Source organism: Oncorhynchus keta, unplaced genomic scaffold (assembly GCF_023373465.1).
Source record: "Oncorhynchus keta strain PuntledgeMale-10-30-2019 unplaced genomic scaffold, Oket_V2 Un_contig_4646_pilon_pilon, whole genome shotgun sequence".
Classification (NCBI taxonomy): Eukaryota; Metazoa; Chordata; class Actinopteri; order Salmoniformes; family Salmonidae; genus Oncorhynchus; species Oncorhynchus keta.
This window is the reverse complement of record NW_026287884.1, coordinates 47024-68099: the sequence shown is the minus strand read 5'-3', so window position 1 is coordinate 68099 and position 21076 is coordinate 47024. Positions and strand designations below refer to the sequence as shown.

Here is a 21076-nt window from a genome sequence, read left to right as displayed (position 1 = left end):
AACAACAACACCATCACCTCATCCTCCAACAACAACACCATCACCTCATCCTCCAACAACAACACCATCACCTCATCCTCCAACAACAACACCATCACCTCTTCCTCCAACAACAACACCATCACCTCTTCCTCCAACACCATCACCTCATCCTCCAACACCACCACCACATCCATCAATTTGCTGAGTATAGTGTTTCAGGTAAATTTCACTGGTCATCCCCAAAGCCAACACTTCCTTTGGCCACCTTTCCTTCCAGTTCTCTGCTGCCAGTGACTGGAACAAATGGCAAAATCTCTAAAGCTGGAGTCTCATATCTCCCTCTCTACCGTACCTGTATATAGCCCATCTGTAAATAGCCCATCCAACTACCTCATCCCCATATTGTTATTGATCCTCTTGCTCTGTTGCACCCCAGTATCTCTACTTGCACATCATCATCTACACATCTCTCACTCCAGTGTTAATGCTAAATTGTAATTATTTCGCCTCTACATTTGCACACACTGTACATAGACTTTTCTATTGTGTTATTGACTGTATGTTTGTTTGTGTGTAACTCTGTTGTTGTTGTTTGTGTCACACTGCTTTGCTTTATTCTTGGCCAGGTCGCAGTTGTAAATGAGAACTTGTTCTCAACTAGCCTACCTGGTTAAATAAAGGTGTTCTCAACTAGTCTACCTGGTTAAATAAAGGTGTTCTCAACTAGCCTACCTGGTTAAATAAATAAAGGTGTTCTCAACTAGCCTCCCTGGTTCAATAAATAAAGGTGTTCTCAACTAGCCTACCTGGTTCAATAAATAAAGGTGTTCTCAACTAGCCTCCCTGGTTAAATAAAGGTGTTCTCAACTAGCCTACCTGGTTAAATAAAGGTGTTCTCAACTAGCCTACCTGGTTAAATAAAGGTGTTCTCAACTAGCCTACCTGGTTAAATAAATAAAGGTGTTCTCGACCAGCCTACCTGGTTAAATAAAGGTGTTCTCAACTAGTCTACCTGGTTAAATAAAGGTGTTCTCAACTAGCCTACCTGGTTAAATAAATAAAGGTGTTCTCAACTAGCCTCCCTGGTTCAATAAATAAAGGTGTTCTCAACTAGCCTACCTGGTTCAATAAATAAAGGTGTTCTCAACTAGCCTCCCTGGTTAAATAAAGGTGTTCTCAACTAGCCTACCTGGTTAAATAAAGGTGTTCTCAACTAGCCTACCTGGTTAAATAAAGGTGTTCTCAACTAGCCTACCTGGTTAAATAAAGGTGTTCTCAACTAGCCTACCTGGTTAAATAAAGGTGTTCTCAACTAGCCTACCTGGTTAAATAAAGGTGTTCTCAACTAGCCTACCTGGTTAAATAAAGGTGTTCTCAACTAGCCTACCTGGTTAAATAAAGGTGTTCTCAACTGGCCTACCTGGTTAAATAAAGGTGTTCTCAACTAGCCTACCTGGTTAAATAAAGGTGTTCTCAACTAGCCTACCTGGTTAAATAAATAAAGGTGTTCTCAACTAGCCTACCTGGTTAAATAAAGGTGTTCTCAACTAGCCTCCCTGGTTCAATAAATAAAGGTGTTCTCAACTAGCCTCCCTGGTTCAATAAATAAAGGTGTTCTCAACTAGCCTCCCTGGTTCAATAAAGGTGTTCTCAACTAGCCTCCCTGGTTCAATAAATAAAGGTGTTCTCAACTAGCCTCCCTGGTTAAATAAATAAAGGTGTTCTCAACTAGCCTACCTGGTTAAATAAAGGTGTTCTCAACTAGCCTACCTGGTTAAATAAAGGTGTTCTCAACTAGCCTACCTGGTTAAATAAAGGTGTTCTCAACTAGCCTACCTGGTTAAATAAAGGTGTTCTCAACTAGCCTACCTGGTTAAATAAAGGTGTTCTCAACTGGCCTACCTGGTTAAATAAAGGTGTTCTCAACTAGCCTACCTGGTTAAATAAAGGTGTTCTCAACTAGCCTACCTGGTTAAATAAATAAAGGTGTTCTCGACCAGCCTACCTGGTTAAATAAAGGTGTTCTCAACTAGCCTACCTGGTTAAATAAAAGGTGTTCTCAACTAGCCTCCCTGGTTCAATAAATAAAGGTGTTCTCAACTAGCCTCCCTGGTTCAATAAATAAAGGTGTTCTCAACTGGCCTCCCTGGTTAAATAAAGGTGTTCTCAACTAGCCTACCTGGTTAAATAAAGGTGTTCTCAACTAGCCTACCTGGTTAAATAAAGGTGTTCTCAACTAGCCTACCTGGTTAAATAAAGGTGTTCTCAACTAGCCTACCTGGTTAAATAAAGGTGTTCTCAACTAGCCTACCTGGTTAAATAAAGGTGTTCTCAACTAGCCTACCTGGTTAAATAAAGGTGTTCTCAACTAGCCTACCTGGTTAAATAAAGGTGTTCTCAACTAGCCTACCTGGTTAAATAAATAAAGGTGTTCTCAACTAGCCTACCTGGTTAAATAAATAAAGGTGTTCTCAACTAGCCTACCTGGTTAAATAAATAAAGGTGTTCTCAACTAGCCTACCTGGTTAAATAAATAAAGGTGTTCTCAACTAGCCTACCTGGTTAAATAAATAAAGGTGTTCTCAACTAGCCTACCTGGTTAAATAAAGGTGTTCTCAACTAGCCTACCTGGTTAAATAAATAAAGGTGTTCTCAACTAGCCTACCTGGTTAAATAAATAAAGGTGTTCTCGACCAGCCTACCTGGTTAAATAAAGGTGTTCTCAACTAGCCTACCTGGTTAAATAAATAAAGGTGTTCTCAACTAGCCTCCCTGGTTCAATAAATAAAGGTGTTCTCAACTAGCCTCCCTGGTTCAATAAATAAAGGTGTTCTCAACTGGCCTCCCTGGTTAAATAAAGGTGTTCTCAACTAGCCTACCTGGTTAAATAAAGGTGTTCTCAACTAGCCTACCTGGTTAAATAAAGGTGTTCTCAACTAGCCTACCTGGTTAAATAAAGGTGTTCTCAACTAGCCTACCTGGTTAAATAAAGGTGTTCTCAACTAGCCTACCTGGTTAAATAAAGGTGTTCTCAACTAGCCTACCTGGTTAAATAAAGGTGTTCTCAACTAGCCTACCTGGTTAAATAAAGGTGTTCTCAACTAGCCTACCTGGTTAAATAAAGGTGTTCTCAACTAGCCTACCTGGTTAAATAAATAAAGGTGTTCTCAACTAGCCTACCTGGTTAAATAAATAAAGGTGTTCTCAACTAGCCTACCTGGTTAAATAAATAAAGGTGTTCTCAACTAGCCTACCTGGTTAAATAAATAAAGGTGTTCTCAACTAGCCTACCTGGTTAAATAAATAAAGGTGTTCTCAACTAGCCTACCTGGTTAAATAAATAAAGGTGTTCTCAACTAGCCTACCTGGTTAAATAAATAAAGGTGTTCTCAACTAGCCTCCCTGGTTCAATAAATAAAGGTGTTCTCAACTAGCCTCCCTGGTTCAATAAATAAAGGTGTTCTCAACTAGCCTCCCTGGTTCAATAAATAAAGGTGTTCTCAACTAGCCTCCCTGGTTAAATAAAGGTGTTCTCAACTAGCCTACCTGGTTAAATAAAGGTGTTCTCAACTAGCCTACCTGGTTAAATAAAGGTGTTCTCAACTAGCCTACCTGGTTAAATAAAGGTGTTCTCAACTAGCCTACCTGGTTAAATAAAGGTGTTCTCAACTAGCCTACCTGGTTAAATAAAGGTGTTCTCAACTAGCCTACCTGGTTAAATAAAGGTGTTCTCAACTAGCCTACCTGGTTAAATAAAGGTGTTCTCAACTAGCCTACCTGGTTAAATAAAGGTGTTCTCAACTAGTCTACCTGGTTAAATAAATAAAGGTGTTCTCAACTAGCCTACCTGGTTAAATAAATAAAGGTGTTCTCAACTAAATCAGCCTACCTGGTTAAATAAATAAAGGTGTTCTCAACTAGCCTACCTGGTTAAATAAAGGTGTTCTCAACTGGCCTACCTGGTTAAATAAAGGTGTTCTCAACTAGCCTACCTGGTTAAATAAATAAAGGTGTTCTCAACTAGCCTACCTGGTTAAATAAATAAAGGTGTTCTCAACTAGCCTACCTGGTTAAATAAAGGTGTTCTCAACTAGCCTCCCTGGTTCAATAAATAAAGGTGTTCTCAACTAGCCTCCCTGGTTCAATAAATAAAGGTGTTCTCAACTAGCCTCCCTGGTTAAATAAAGGTGTTCTCAACTAGCCTACCTGGTTAAATAAAGGTGTTCTCAACTAGCCTACCTGGTTAAATAAAGGTGTTCTCAACTAGCCTACCTGGTTAAATAAAGGTGTTCTCAACTAGCCTACCTGGTTAAATAAAGGTGTTCTCAACTAGCCTACCTGGTTAAATAAAGGTGTTCTCAACCAGCCTACCTGGTTAAATAAATAAAGGTGTTCTCGACCAGCCTACCTGGTTAAATAAAGGTGTTCTCAACTAGCCTACCTGGTTAAATAAAGGTGTTCTCAACTAGCCTCCCTGGTTCAATAAATAAAGGTGTTCTCAACTAGCCTCCCTGGTTCAATAAATAAAGGTGTTCTCAACTGGCCTCCCTGGTTAAATAAAGGTGTTCTCAACTAGCCTACCTGGTTAAATAAAGGTGTTCTCAACTAGCCTACCTGGTTAAATAAAGGTGTTCTCAACTAGCCTACCTGGTTAAATAAAGGTGTTCTCAACTAGCCTACCTGGTTAAATAAAGGTGTTCTCAACTAGCCTACCTGGTTAAATAAAGGTGTTCTCAACTAGCCTACCTGGTTAAATAAATAAAGGTGTTCTCAACTAGCCTACCTGGTTAAATAAATAAAGGTGTTCTCAACTAGCCTACCTGGTTAAATAAATAAAGGTGTTCTCAACTAGCCTACCTGGTTAAATAAATAAAGGTGTTCTCAACTAGCCTACCTGGTTAAATAAATAAAGGTGTTCTCAACTAGCCTACCTGGTTAAATAAATAAAGGTGTTCTCAACTAGCCTACCTGGTTAAATAAATAAAGGTGTTCTCAACTAGCCTACCTGGTTAAATAAATAAAGGTGTTCTCAACTAGCCTACCTGGTTAAATAAATAAAGGTGTTCTCAACTAGCCTACCTGGTTAAATAAATAAAGGTGTTCTCAACTAGCCTACCTGGTTAAATAAATAAAGGTGTTCTCAACTAGCCTACCTGGTTAAATAAATAAAGGTGTTCTCAACTAGCCTCCTGGTTAAATAAAGGTGTTCTCAACTAGCCTACCTGGTTAAATAAAGGTGTTCTCAACTAGCCTACCTGGTTAAATAAAGGTGTTCTCAAATAGCCTCCCTGGTTAAATAAAGGTGTTCTCAACTAGCCTCCCTGGTTAAATAAAGGTGTTCTCAACTAGCCTACCTGGTTAAATAAAGGTGTTCTCAACTAGCCTCCCTGGTTAAATAAAGGTGTTCTCAACTAGCCTACCTGGTTAAATAAATAAAGGTGTTCTCAACTAGCCTCCCTGGTTAAATAAAGGGGAAATAAAATAATGTATTATCCATCAGAACACAACAACACATCAGATACAGTAACAGGTTTGCAAAACAAATCTGTCCCGAGACGCCGCCACGCTGGTCCCGAGACGCCGCCACGCTGGTCCCGAGACGCCGCCACGCTGGTCCCGAGACGCCGCCACACGCTGATCCAGAGACGCCACGCTGGTCCCGAGACCGAGACGCCGCCACACGTTGGTCCCGAGACGCCGCCACACGTTGGTCCCGAGACGCCGCCACACGCTGGTCCCGAGACGCCGCCACGCTGGTCCCGAGACGCCGCCACGCTGGTCCCGAGACGCCGCCACGCTGGTCCCGAGACGCCACTTTGATACACATTTGTTTGTTTCCCCACCACGTGGGAGAGGTGAAGTAATCAACGACCAATAAGGCCTTTTTATTGGGGCTCAGACCGTCTATTACAAATCAATACTTTGATCTGAAGGCAGTATGGTTTGAAGAGACTGAATATTTTGGGGCTCGTAGTGTGGTCTAGAAGGCAGTATGGTCTGAAGAGACTGAATATTTTGGGGCTCGTAGTGTGGTCTAGAAGGCAGTATGGTCTGAAGAGACTGAATATTTTGGGGCTCGTAGTGTGGTCTAGAAGGCAGTATGGTTTGAAGAGACTGAATATTTTGGGGCTCGTAGTGTGGTCTAGAAGGCAGTATGGTCTGAAGAGACTGAATATTTTGGGGCTCGTAGTGTGGTCTAGAAGGAAGTATGGTCTGAAGAGACTGAATATTTTGGGGCTCGTAGTGTGGTCTAGAAGTGGTAGTGTGTACTGACCTTGGTGTGGTGCGTTGTAGAGGTGGTGGTGCTGAGCCAAGCCCAGCGAGGGGGGAGGAGGCTCCAGGTTACCCAGGGGGAGGTGGTAGGGGCTGGGATACAGACCGCCTGGGTGAGGGGCGTAGCCTGGAAGAGCAACAACACACATCAGCTGGGTCGGTGCTGGGACAGAGCAAATACCTGCACTCCTTAGGCTGTGGGAACCCCAGGAATGGATACTGACCTCTGACCTGTAGACACACGGTTGACCTACTCTGCGAGAGAGAGCGCGAGAGAGAGAGCGAGAGAGAGAGAGCGCAAGAGAGAGAGAGTGAGAGAGAGAGAGAGAGAGAGAGAGAGAGAGAGAGAGAGAGTGAGAGAGAGAGAGAGCGAGAGAGCGAGAGAGCGAGAGAGCGAGAGCGCGAGAGAGAGCGAGAGAGAGAGCGCGAGAGAGAGAGCGCGAGAGAGAGAGCGCGAGAGAGAGAGCGCGAGAGAGAGAGCGCGAGAGAGAGAGCGAGAGAGAGAGCGCGAGAGAGAGAGCGCGAGAGAGAGAGCGAGAGAGAGAGAGAGAGAGCGCGAAAGAGCGAGAGAGCGCGAAAGAGCGAGAGAGCGCGAAAGAGCGAGAGAGCGAGAGAGAGAGCAAGAGAGATGTGCCTATCTTCCCTCCAGGAAAGAGGACAGGAGGAGGGATAGAAGTGGGGCAGGAGAGAGATGAGGGACGAGGAGAGCGAGAGAGAGAGATGAGGGAAGAGGAGAGAGAGAGAGCTGAGGGACAAGGAGAGAGAGAGAGGACAGGAGGAAGGATAGAAGTGGGGCAAGAGAGAGAGCTGAGGAGAGAGAGAGGACAGGAGGAGGGATAGAAGTGGGGCAGAAGAGAGAGAGAACAGGAGGAGGGATAGAAGTGGGGTAGGAGAGAGAGAGAGGACAGGAGGAGGAGAGAGTACAGGAGCAGGAGAGAGGGGACAGTAGTGAAGCGAGCAGATAGGAACGCAGATAGAACACTGACAGAACATGAAGGACAGTCTGAAACAGTCCCTTACCTTCGTGGGCGGCAGCGTGTGAGGCCCAGAGCTGAGCCATCTGATTGGGTGATCTGTAGGCTGGGTCAGAGGTTAGGGGGGAGGGGCCGGAATAGCCCGGCAGGAAGGGACTGGAGGCTGCTGGGAAGGCATCAACTGGAGGGATGAGATAAGGAGACTTTGAAGCTTTATTGAGACGAGACACACAGACACACAAAGTAGTCAATACAGACTGACATCATCATACTAGAGGTCGACCGATTATGACATCATCACACCCATCCAGAATACATCCCAGAGGCCTGGATGAACAAGATCAAAACACTAAAAAGGACAAAAACAGGAGAAAAAAGCCCCGCGGCCCTGAGCCTACTCTCCGAGGGTAAAGGTCCTGAGCCTACTCTCCGAGGGTAAAGGTCCTGAGCCCACTCTCCGAGGGTAAAGGTCCTGAGCCCACTCTCCGAGGGTAAAGGTCCTGAGCCCACTCTCCGAGGGTAAAGGTCCTGAGCCCACTCTCCGAGGGTAAAGGTCCTGAGCCCACTCTCCGAGGGTAAAGGTCCTGAGCCCACTCTCCGAGGGTAAAGGTCCTGAGCCTACTCTCCGAGGGTAAAGGTCCTGAGCCTACTCTCCGAGGGTAAAGGTCCTGAGCCTACTCTCCGAGGGTAAAGGCCCTGAGCCGACTCTCCGAGGGTAAAGGCCCTGAGCCGACTCTCCGAGGGTAAAGGCCCTGAGCCGACTCTCCGAGGGTAAAGGCCCTGAGCCTACTCTCCGGGGGTAAAGGTCCTGAGCCTACTCTCCGAGGGTAAAGGTCCTGAGCCTACTCTCCAGGGGGTAAAGGTCCTGAGCAAGCACGCACACACACACACCTGTGCTTTGTGAATCTGTGCACACCCAGCAATCTAAATGACACACAGCCAGGTCTCTAAACAAACACACACACACACACACACACACCTGTGCTTTGTAAATCTGTGCACACCCAGCAATCTAAATGACACACAGCCAGGTCTCTAAACAAACACACACACACACACACACACAGCCAGTTCTCTAAATAACACACCACTCAGAACCAACACATCCTAAACTGGAACACACACACACACAAACAGGTGTATTAATGACTCTAAAGACAAATTCAGACCTGCTCAAATCACAAGCGCCCGAGTAGGTGTGTAAACCAGTAGAGTAGCTCCTAAGACCATCCTACTCGGTGAATTTCAGAAAAATAGAAAATAATGAAACACGTTTTGTTTTTTAAGTTCAGAAATTATATTCACGTCACCAAATAACTGATTAAAACTGTTTTTAATGAACCGTTAACTGTTTTTAAAGAAGGTCTACAGTAGCCTCAACAGCACTCTGCAAGGTAGCGCCACGGAACTGTTGTCCACCTAATCAAAGGATCAGAGAATGAATCTAGTACTGATAAATAAATAAACTACAGCTAGCTAGCACTGCAATGCATTACAATGTGGTTGAGTAGTTGACTCAAAGAGAGAGAGAGACATTAGTTGAATAGTTATCACTTGAGAATCTGCAGAGAGCTATATTTCGTTGTATTATTATACTAACTCATTAGTTCTTATGGTCCTTCTGTAGCTCAGTTGGTAGAGCATGGCGCTTGTAACGCCAGGGTAGTGGGTTCGATTCCCGGGACCACCCATACGTAGAATGTATGCACACATGACTGTAAGTCGCTTTGGATAAAAGCGTCTGCTAAATGGCATATATTATTATATATATTAGTTGTCATTAGTTCTAGGGAGCGATGTTAACTACGGGGGCGGCAGGGTAGCCTAGTGGTTAGAGCGTTGGACTAGTAACCGGAAGGTTGCGAGTTCAAACCCCCGAGCTGACAAGGTACAAATCTGTCGTTCTGCGCCTGAACAGGCAGTTAACCCACTGTTCCCAGGCCGTCATTGAAAATAAGAATGTGTTCTTAACTGACATAAAGGTCAAATAAATAAATATGGTGACATTGATAACGATGTTGACTGTGTGCAGCGGTTATGGTACGAAGATTTGTGTTTGGACATTATGATCACACCCTAGAACAGCTAGATGCAGGCAAGGGTCTGGACTAATGATCACACCCTAGAACAGCTAGATGCAGGCAAGGGTCTGGACTAATGATCACACCCTAGAACAGCTAGATGCAGGCAAGAGTCTGGACTAATGATCACACCCTAGAACAGCTAGATGCAGGCAAGAGTCTGGACTAATGATCACACCCTAGAACAGCTAGATGCAGGCAAGAGTCTGGACTAATGATCACACCCTAGAACAGCTAGATGCAGGCAAGAGTCTGGACTAATGATCACACCCTAGAACAGCTAGATGCAGGCAAGAGTCTGGACTAATGATCACACCCTAGAACAGCTAGATGCAGACAAGAGTCTGGACTAATGATCACACCCTAGAACAGCTAGATGCAGACAAGAGTCTGGACTAATGATCACACCCCTAGAACAGCTAGATGCAGGCAAGAGTCACACCCTGACTAATGATCACACCCTAGAACAGCTAGATGCAGACAAGAGTCTGGACTAATGATCACACCCTAGAACAGCTAGATGCAGACAAGAGTCTGGACTAATGATCACACTCTAGAATAGCTAGATGCAGGCTAGACTTTTCAAGGCGATATTGTACGTGTCACCATCTCCTTGACAACAATGTGTCTCTCGACCTGTGTGCTCCTTCGTAATAAACTTTTCATTCGTACGCTAGGTTGTAGCAACCTCATGATGGGTATAGGGGGAAATTATAACATTGTGTAAACCTATCACTGTTACATTGAGCTGGGTGAATATGAATGACAGTAACCTAAACCTGTCACTGTTACATTGAGCTGGGTGAATGGAATATGAATGACAGTAACCTAAACCTGTCACTGTTACATTGAGCTGGGTGAATATGAATGACAGTAACCTAAACCTGTCACTGTTACATTGAACTGGGTGAATGACAGTAACCTAAACCTGTCACTGTTACATTGAGCTGGGTGAATGGAATATGAATGACAGTAACCTAAACCTGTCACTGTTACATTGAACTGGGTGAATGGAATATGAATGACAGTAACCTAAACCTGTCACTGTTACATTGAACTGGGTGAATATGAATGACAGTAACCTAAACCTATCACTGTTACATTGAGCTGGGTGAATGGAATATGAATGACAGTAACCTAAACCTGTCACTGTTACATTGAGCTGGGTGAATGGAATATGAATGACAGAATGACAAACCTAAACCTGTCACTGTTACATTGAACTGGGTGAATGGAATAACCTGAACCTGTCACTGTTACATTGAGCTGGGTGAATGGAATATGAATGACAGTAACCTAAACCTGTCACTGTTACATTGAGGGTGAATATGAATGACAGTAACCTAAACCTGTCACTGTTACATTGAACTGGGTGAATATGAATGACAGTAACCTAAACCTAACACTGTTACATTGAGCTGGGTGAATATGAATGACAGTAACCTAAACCTATCACTGTTACATTGAACTGGGTGAATATGAATGACAGTAACCTAAACCTGTCACTGTTACATTGAACTGGGTGAATATGAATGACAGTAACCTAAACCTGAATTGACTGTAATATGAATGACCCTAAACCTGTCACTGTTACATTGAACTGGGTGAATGGAATATGAATGACAGTAACCTAAACCTGTCACTGTTACATTGAGCTGGGTGAATATGAATGACAGTAACCTAAACCTGTCACTGTTACATTGAACTGGGTGAATATGAATGACAGTAACCTAAACCTGTCACTGTTACATTGAGCTGGGTGAATATGAATGACAGTAACCTAAACCTGTCACTGTTACATTGAGCTGGGTGAATATGAATGACAGTAACCTAAACCTGTCACTGTTACATTGAGCTGGGTGAATGGAATATGAATGACAGTAACCTAAACCTGTCACTGTTACATTGAGCTGGGTGAATATGAATGACAGTAACCTAAACCTGTCACTGTTACATTGAGCTGGGGAATATGAATGACAGTAACCTAAACCTGTCACTGTTACATTGAGCTGGGTGAATGGAATATGAATGACAGTAACCTAAACCTGTCACTGTTACATTGAGCTGGGGAATATGAATGACAGTAACCTAAACCTGTCACTGTTACATTGAGCTGGGTGAATATGAATGACAGTAACCTAAACCTGTCACTGTTACATTGAGCTGGGTGAATGGAATATGAATGACAGTAACCTAAACCTGTCACTGTTACATTGAACTGGGTGAATGGAATATGAATGACAGTAACCTAAACCTGTCACTGTTACATTGAACTGGGTGAATATGAATGAATAACCTAAACCTGTCACTGTTACATTGAGCTGGGTGAATGGAATGAATGACAGTAACCTAAACCTGTCACTGTTACATTGAGCTGGGGAATATGAATGACAGTAACCTAAACCTGTCACTGTTACATTGAGCTGGGGAATATGAATGACAGTAACCTAAACCTGTCACTGTTACATTGAGCTGGGTGAATATGAATGACAGTAACCTAAACCTGTCACTGTTACATTGAGCTGGGTGAATGGAATGAATGACAGTAACCTAAACCTGTCACTGTTACATTGAACTGGGTGAATATGAATGACAGTAACCTAAACCTAACACTGTTACATTGAGCTGGGTGAATATGAATGACAGTAACCTAAACCTATCACTGTCATTGAACTGTTAATTAACCTAAACCTGACTGTTACATTGAACTGGGTGAATATGAATGACAGTAACCTAAACCTGTCACTGTTACATTGAACTGGGTGAATATGAATGACAGTAACCTAAACCTGTCACTGTTACATTGAACTGGGTGAATATGAATGACAGTAACCTAAACCTGTCACTGTTACATTGAGCTGGGTGAATATTAATGACAGTAACCTAAACCTGTCACTGTTACATTGAGCTGGGTGAATATGAATGACAGTAACCTAAACCTGTCACTGTTACATTGAGCTGGGTGAATGGAATATGAATGACAGTAACCTAAACCTGTCACTGTTACATTGAGCTGGGTGAATATGAATGACAGTAACCTAAACCTGTCACTGTTACATTGAGCTGGGTGAATATGAATGACAGTAACCTAAACCTGTCACTGTTACATTGAGCTGGGTGAATATGAATGACAGTAACCTAAACCTGTCACTGTTACATTGAGCTGGGTGAATATGAATGACAGTAACCTAAACCTGTCACTGTTACATTGAGCTGGGTGAATGGAATATGAATGACAGTAACCTAAACCTGTCACTGTTACATTGAGCTGGGTGAATATGAATGACAGTAACCTAAACCTGTCACTGTTACATTGAACTGGGTGAATATGAATGACAGTAACCTAAACCTGTCACTGTTACATTGAGCTGGGTGAATGGAATGAATGACAGTAACCTAAACCTGTCACTGTTACATTGAACTGGGTGAATAATGAATGACAGTAACCTAAACCTATCACTGTTACATTGAACTGGGTGAATATGAATGACAGTAACCTAAACCTGTCACTGTTACATTGAACTGGGTGAATATGAATGACAGTAACCCCTGTCACTGTTACATTGAGCTGGGTGAATATGAATGACAGTAACCTAAACCTAAGTAAAGGAATTAACTGAATAATATGAAACAGATTTGAACCTAAACTGTCACTGTTACATTGAGCTGGGTGAATATGAATGACAGTAACCTAAACCTGTCACTTTATAAAACTCTTATTACCCAGAACAATATAAAGACAACATGTAAAGTGTTGGTCCCACGTTCCATGAGCTGAACTAAATGATCACAGAAATGTTCCAGACGCACAAAAAAAAATGTATTTCTCTCTAATCTTGTACACAAATTTGTTTACATCCCTGTTAGTGAACATTTCTCTTTCGACGAGATAATCCATCCACCTGACAGGTGTGGCATATCAAGAAGCTGACTAAAAACAGCATGATCATTACACAGGTGCACCTTGTGCTTGGGGGACAATAAAAGGCCACTCTAAAATGTGCAGTTTTGTCACAGATGTCTCAAGTTTTGAGGGGGCGTGCAATTGGCATGCTGACTGCCGGAATGTCCACCAGAGCTGTTGCCAGAGAATTGAATGTTCATTTCTCTACCATATGCCGGCCTCCGCCGTTTTCGAGAATTTGGCCTCACAACCGCAGACCATGTGTATGGCATCGTGTGGTCGAGCGGTTAGTTGATGTCACCGTTGTGAACAGAGTGCAACATGGGATACGGACAATGGACACAATTGCATTTTAAAATCGATGGAAATTTTAATCAACAGAAATACAGTCGCGAGGCCCATTTTATTCAGGTCTCTGTGACCAACAATCTGTATTCCCAGTCAAGTGAAATCAATAGATTATAGAGACTGATGGATTTATTCAGTAAAATCATTGAGACTGCTGCATGTTGCGTTGATATTTCAGAATAAATATCTGATCTGAAATCAGATTCAAAAGACGTCTGCTGACATAATGGGGTATTGGCTATGACATCACACCTGGACTTAGAACACATTTATCTGGTGTGGAGGGTTACATTCATATACACCACTAGAGCTCCATTCATATACACCACTAGAGCTCCATTCATATAAACCACTAGAGCTCCATCCATATACACCACTAGAGCTCCATCCATATAAACCACTAGAGCTCCATTCATATAAACCACTAGAGCTCCATTCATATAAACCACCAGAGCTCCATTCATATAAACCACTAGAGCTCCATTCATATAAACCACTAGAGCTCCATTCATATAAACCACTAGAGCTCCATTCATATAAACCACTAGAGCTCCATTCATATAACCACTAGAGCTCCATTCATATAAACCACTAGAGCTCCATTCATATAAACCACCTCCATTCATATAAACCACTAGAGCTCCATTCATATAAACCACTAGAGCTCCATTCATATAAACCACTAGAGCTCCATTCATATAACCACCAGAGCTCCATTCATATACACCACTAGAGCTCCATTCATATACACCACTAGAGCTCCATTCATATACACCACTAGAGCTCCATTCATATAAACCACTAGAGCTCCATTCATATAAACCACTAGAGCTCCATTCATATAAACCACTAGAGCTCCATTCATATACACCACTAGAGCTCCATTCATATAAACCACTAGAGCTCCATTCATATAAACCACTAGAGCTCCATTCATATACACCACTAGAGCTCCATTCATATAAACCACTAGAGCTCCATTCATATAAACCACTAGAGCTCCATTCATATACACCACTAGAGCTCCATTCATATAAACCACTAGAGCTCCATTCATATACACCACTAGAGCTCCATTCATATACACCACTAGAGCTCCATTCATATAAACCACTAGAGCTCCATTCATATAAACCACTAGAGCTCCATTCATATACACCACTAGAGCTCCATTCATATAAACCACCAGAGCTCCATTCATATAAACCACCAGAGCTCCATTCATATAAACCAGAGCTCCATTCATATACACCACCAGAGCTCCATTCATATACACCACCAGAGCTCCATTCATATACACCACTAGAGCTCCATTCATATAAACCACTAGAGCTCCATTCATATACACCACTAGAGCTCCATTCATATAAACCACTAGAGCTCCATTCATATACACCACTAGAGCTCCATTCATATACACCACTAGAGCTCCATTCATATACACCACTAGAGCTCCATTCATATACACCACTAGAGCTCCATTCATATACACCACTAGAGCTCCATCCATATACACCACTAGAGCTCCATCCATATACACCACTAGAGCTCCATTCATATACACCACTAGAGCTCCATCCATATAAACCACTAGAGCTCCATTCATATACACCACTAGAGCTCCATTCATATAAACCACTAGAGCTCCATTCATATACACCACTAGAGCTCCATTCATATACACCACTAGAGCTCCATTCATATACACCACTAGAGCTCCATTCATATACACCACTAGAGCTCCATTCATATACACCACTAGAGCTCCATTCATATACACCACTAGAGCTCCATTCATATAGAGCTCCATTCATATACACCACTAGAGCTCCATTCATATAAACCACTAGAGCTCCATTCATATACACCACTAGAGCTCCATTCATATACACCACTAGAGCTCCATCCATATACACCACTAGAGCTCCATTCATATAAACCACTAGAGCTCCATCCATATAAACCACTAGAGCTCCATTCATATACACCACTAGAGCTCCATTCATATCAACCACTAGAGCTCCATCCATATAAACCACTAGAGCTCCATCCATATACACCACTAGAGCTCCATTCATATAAACCACTAGAGCTCCATTCATATACACCACTAGAGCACCATTCATATACACCACTAGAGCTCCATCCATATAAACCACTAGAGCTCCATTCATATACACCACTAGAGCTCCATTCATATACACCACTAGAGCTCCATCCATATAAACCACTAGAGCTCCATCCATATAAACCACTAGAGCTCCATTCATATACACCACTAGAGCTCCATTCATATAAACCACTAGAGCTCCATTCATATAAACCACCAGAGCTCCATTCATATAAACCACCTCCATCCATATACACCACTAGAGCTCCATTCATATACACCACTAGAGCTCCATTCATATACACCACTAGAGCTCCATTCATATAAACCACTAGAGCTCCATCCATATACACCACTAGAGCTCCATCCATATAAACCACTAGAGCTCCATCCATATAAACCACTAGAGCTCCATTCATATACACCACTAGAGCTCCATCCATATACACCACTAGAGCTCCATCCATATAAACCACTAGAGCTCCATTCATATACACCACTAGAGCTCCATTCATATACACCACTAGAGCTCCATCCATATAAACCACTAGAGCTCCATCCATATAAACCACTAGAGCTCCATCCATATAAACCACTAGAGCTCCATCCATATACACCACTAGAGCTCCATTCATATACACCACTAGAGCTCCATTCATATACACCACCAGAGCTCCATTCATATAAACCACCAGAGCTCCATTCATATAAACCACCAGAGCTCCATTCATATACACCACTAGAGCTCCATTCATATAAACCACCAGAGCTCCATTCATATACACCACTAGAGCTCCATCCATATACACCACTAGAGCTCCATTCATATACACCACTAGAGCTCCATTCATATAAACCACTAGAGCTCCATTCATATAAACCACTAGAGCTCCATTCATATACACCACTAGAGCTCCATTCATATAAACCACTAGAGCTCCATTCATATACACCACTAGAGCTCCATTCATATACACCACTAGAGCTCCATTCATATAAACCACTAGAGCTCCATTCATATACACCACTAGAGCTCCATTCATATAAACCACTAGAGCTCCATTCATATAAACCACTAGAGCTCCATTCATATACACCACTAGAGCTCCATTCATATACACCACTAGAGCTCCATTCATATAAACCACTAGAGCTCCATCCATATACACCACTAGAGCTCCATTCATATAAACCACCAGAGCTCCATTCATATACACCACTAGAGCTCCATTCATATACACCACTAGAGCTCCATTCATATACACCACTAGAGCTCCATTCATATAAACCATATCCATTCACCACTAGAGCTCCATTCATATACACCACTAGAGCTCCATTCATATACACCACTAGAGCTCCATTCATATAAACCACCAGAGCTCCATTCATATAAACCACTAGAGCTCCATTCATATACACCACCAGAGCTCCATTCATATACACCACCAGAGCTCCATTCATATACACCACTAGAGCTCCATTCATATACACACTAGAGCTCCATTCATATACACCACTAGAGCTCCATTCATATACACCACTAGAGCTCCATTCATATACACCACTAGAGCTCCATTCATATACACCACTAGAGCTCCATTCATATACACCACTAGAGCTCCATTCATATACACCACTAGAGCTCCATTCATATACACCACTAGAGCTCCATCCATATACACCACTAGAGCTCCATCCATATACACCACTAGAGCTCCATTCATATACACCACTAGAGCACATCCATATAAACCACTAGAGCTCCATTCATATACACCACTAGAGCTCCATCCATATAAACCACTAGAGCTCCATTCATATACACCACTAGAGCTCCATCCATATACACCACTAGAGCTCCATTCATATACACCACTAGAGCTCCATCCATATAAACCACTAGAGCTCCATTCATATACACCACTAGAGCTCCATCCATATAAACCACTAGAGCTCCATCCATATAAACCACTAGAGCTCCATCCATATACACCACTAGAGCTCCATTCATATAAACCACTAGAGCTCCATTCATATACACCACTAGAGCACCATTCATATACACCACTAGAGCTCCATCCATATAAACCACTAGAGCTCCATTCATATACACCACTAGAGCTCCATCCATATAAACCACTAGAGCTCCATCCATATAAACCACTAGAGCTCCATCCATATACACCACTAGAGCTCCATCCATATAAACCACTAGAGCTCCATTCATATACACCACTAGAGCACCATTCATATACACCACTAGAGCTCCATTCATATAAACCACCAGAGCTCCATTCATATACACCACTAGAGCTCCATTCATATAAACCACTAGAGCTCCATTCATATACACCACTAGAGCTCCATCCATATAAACCACTAGAGCTCCATCCATATAAACCACTAGAGCTCCATCCATATACACCACTAGAGCTCCATCCATATAAACCACTAGAGCTCCATCCATATAAACCACTAGAGCTCCATCCATATAAACCACTAGAGCTCCATTCATATACACCACTAGAGCTCCATTCATATACACCACTAGAGCTCCATCCATATAAACCACTAGAGCTCCATCCATATAAACCACTAGAGCTCCATCCATATACACCACTAGAGCTCCATCCATATACACCACTAGAGCTCCATCCATATACACCACTAGAGCTCCATTCATATACACCACTAGAGCTCCATCCATATACACCACTAGAGCTCCATCCATATAAACCACTAGAGCTCCATCCATATACACCACTAGAGCTCCATCCATATAAACCACTAGAGCTCCATCCATATACACCACTAGAGCTCCATCCATATACACCACTAGAGCTCCATCCATATAAACCACTAGAGCTCCATCCATATACACCACTAGAGCTCCATTCATATAAACCACTAGAGCTCCATTCATATACACCACTAGAGCTCCATTCATATAAACCACTAGAGCTCCATTCATATAAACCACCAGAGCTCCATTCATATACACCACCAGAGCTCCATTCATATACACCACCAGAGCTCCATTCATATACACCACTAGAGCTCCATTCATATACACCACTAGAGCTCCATTCATATACACCACTAGAGCTCCATTCATATACACCACTAGAGCTCCATTCATATACACCACTAGAGCTCCATTCATATACACCACTAGAGCTCCATTCATATACACCACTAGAGCTCCATTCATATACACCACTAGAGCTCCATTCATATACACCACTAGAGCTCCATTCATATACACCACTAGAGCTCCATCCATATAAACCACTAGAGCTCCATCCATATAAACCACTAGAGCTCCATTCATATACACCACTAGAGCTCCATTCATATACACCACTAGAGCTCCATTCATATACACCACTAGAGCTCCATTCATATACACCACTAGAGCTCCATCCATATACACCACTAGAGCTCCATTCATATACACCACTAGAGCTCCATTCATATACACCACTAGAGCTCCATTCATATACACCACTAGAGCTCCATTCATATACACCACTAGAGCTCCATTCATATACACCACTAGAGCTCCATTCATATACACCACTAGAGCTCCATTCATATAAACCACTAGAGCTCCATTCATATACACCACTAGAGCTCCATCCATATACACCACTAGAGCTCCATCCATATACACCACTAGAGCTCCATTCATATACACCACTAGAGCTCCATTCATATACACCACTAGAGCTCCATTCATATCAACCACTAGAGCTCCATTCATATAAACCACTAGAGCACCATTCATATACACCACTAGAGCTCCATCCATATACACCTCTAGAGCTCCATTCATATCAACCACCAGAGCTCCATTCATATCAACCACTAGAGCTCCATCCATATAAACCACTAGGCTCCATTCATATAAACCACTAGAGCTCCATTCATATACACCACTAGAGCTCCATTCATATACACCACTAGAGCTCCATTCATATACACCACTAGAGCTCCATTCATATACACCACTAGAGCTCCATTCATATAAACCACCAGAGCTCCATTCATATACACCACTAGAGCTCCATTCATATACACCATTCATATACACCACTAGAGCTCCATTCATATACACCACTAGAGCTCCATTCATATACACCACTAGAGCTCCATCCATATAAACCACTAGAGCTCCATCCATATCAACCACTAGAGCTCCATCCATATACACCACTAGAGCTCCATTCATATACACCACTAGAGCACCATTCATATACACCACTAGAGCTCCATTCATATACACCACTAGAGCTCCATCCATATACACCACTAGAGCTCCATCCATATAAACCACCAGAGCTCCATTCATATACACCACTAGAGCTCCATCCATATAAACCACTAGAGCTCCATCCATATACACCACTAGAGCTCCATCCATATACACCACTAGAGCTCCATCCATATAAACCACTAGAGCTCCATCCATATAAACCACCAGAGCTCCATTCATATACACCACTAGAGCTCCATCCATATACACCACTAGAGCTCCATTCATATACACCACCAGAGCTCCATTCATATAAACCACCAGAGCTCCATTCATATACACCACCAGAGCTCCATTCATATACACCACCAGAGCTCCATTCATATACACCACTAGAGCTCCATTCATATAAACCACTAGAGCTCCATTCATATACACCACTAGAGCTCCATCCATATACACCACTAGAGCTCCATCCATATACACCACTAGAGCTCCATCCATATACACCACTAGAGCTCCATCCATATAAACCACTAGAGCTCCATTCATATACACCACTAGAGCTCCATTCATATACACCACTAGAGCTCCATCCATATAAACCACTAGAGCTCCATCCATATAAACCACTAGAGCTCCATTCATATACACCACTAGAGCTCCATTCATATACACCACTAGAGCTCCATTCATATACACCACTAGAGCTCCATTCATATACACCACTAGAGCTCCATTCATATACACCACTAGAGCTCCATTCATATACACCACTAGAGCTCCATTCATATACACCACTAGAGCTCCATTCATATACACCACTAGAGCTCCATTCATATACACCACTAGAGCTCCATTCATATAAACCACTAGAGCTCCATTCATATACACCACTAGAGCTCCATCCATATACACCACTAGAGCTCCATCCATATACTAGAGCCCATTCATATACACCACTAGAGCTCCATTCATATACACCACTAGAGCTCCATTCATATCAACCACTAGAGCTCCATTCATATAAACCACTAGAGCACCATTCATATACACCACTAGAGCTCCATCCATATACACCTCTAGAGCTCCATTCATATCAACCACCAGAGCTCCATTCATATCAACCACCAGAGCTCCATCCAT

The 21076-nt window shown here is 42.6% G+C and overlaps 1 protein-coding gene across 5 annotated transcripts in view; it reads right to left on the bottom strand.

Moving 5' to 3' along the window:
• The window catches only part of LOC127924850 (zinc finger CCCH domain-containing protein 13-like), a 37856-nt gene that overhangs the window by 1611 nt on the left and 15169 nt on the right, over nt 1-21076 (bottom strand). For all 5 annotated transcript variants that reach the window (XM_052509460.1, XM_052509463.1, XM_052509464.1 and 2 more), the window contains 2 exons: nt 7276-7410; nt 6257-6382 (listed from right to left, as the gene is read on the bottom strand). In XM_052509460.1, the coding sequence (XP_052365420.1) occupies nt 6257-6382; nt 7276-7410 (261 nt within the window). The remainder of the gene's footprint in view (nt 1-6256; nt 6383-7275; nt 7411-21076) is intronic.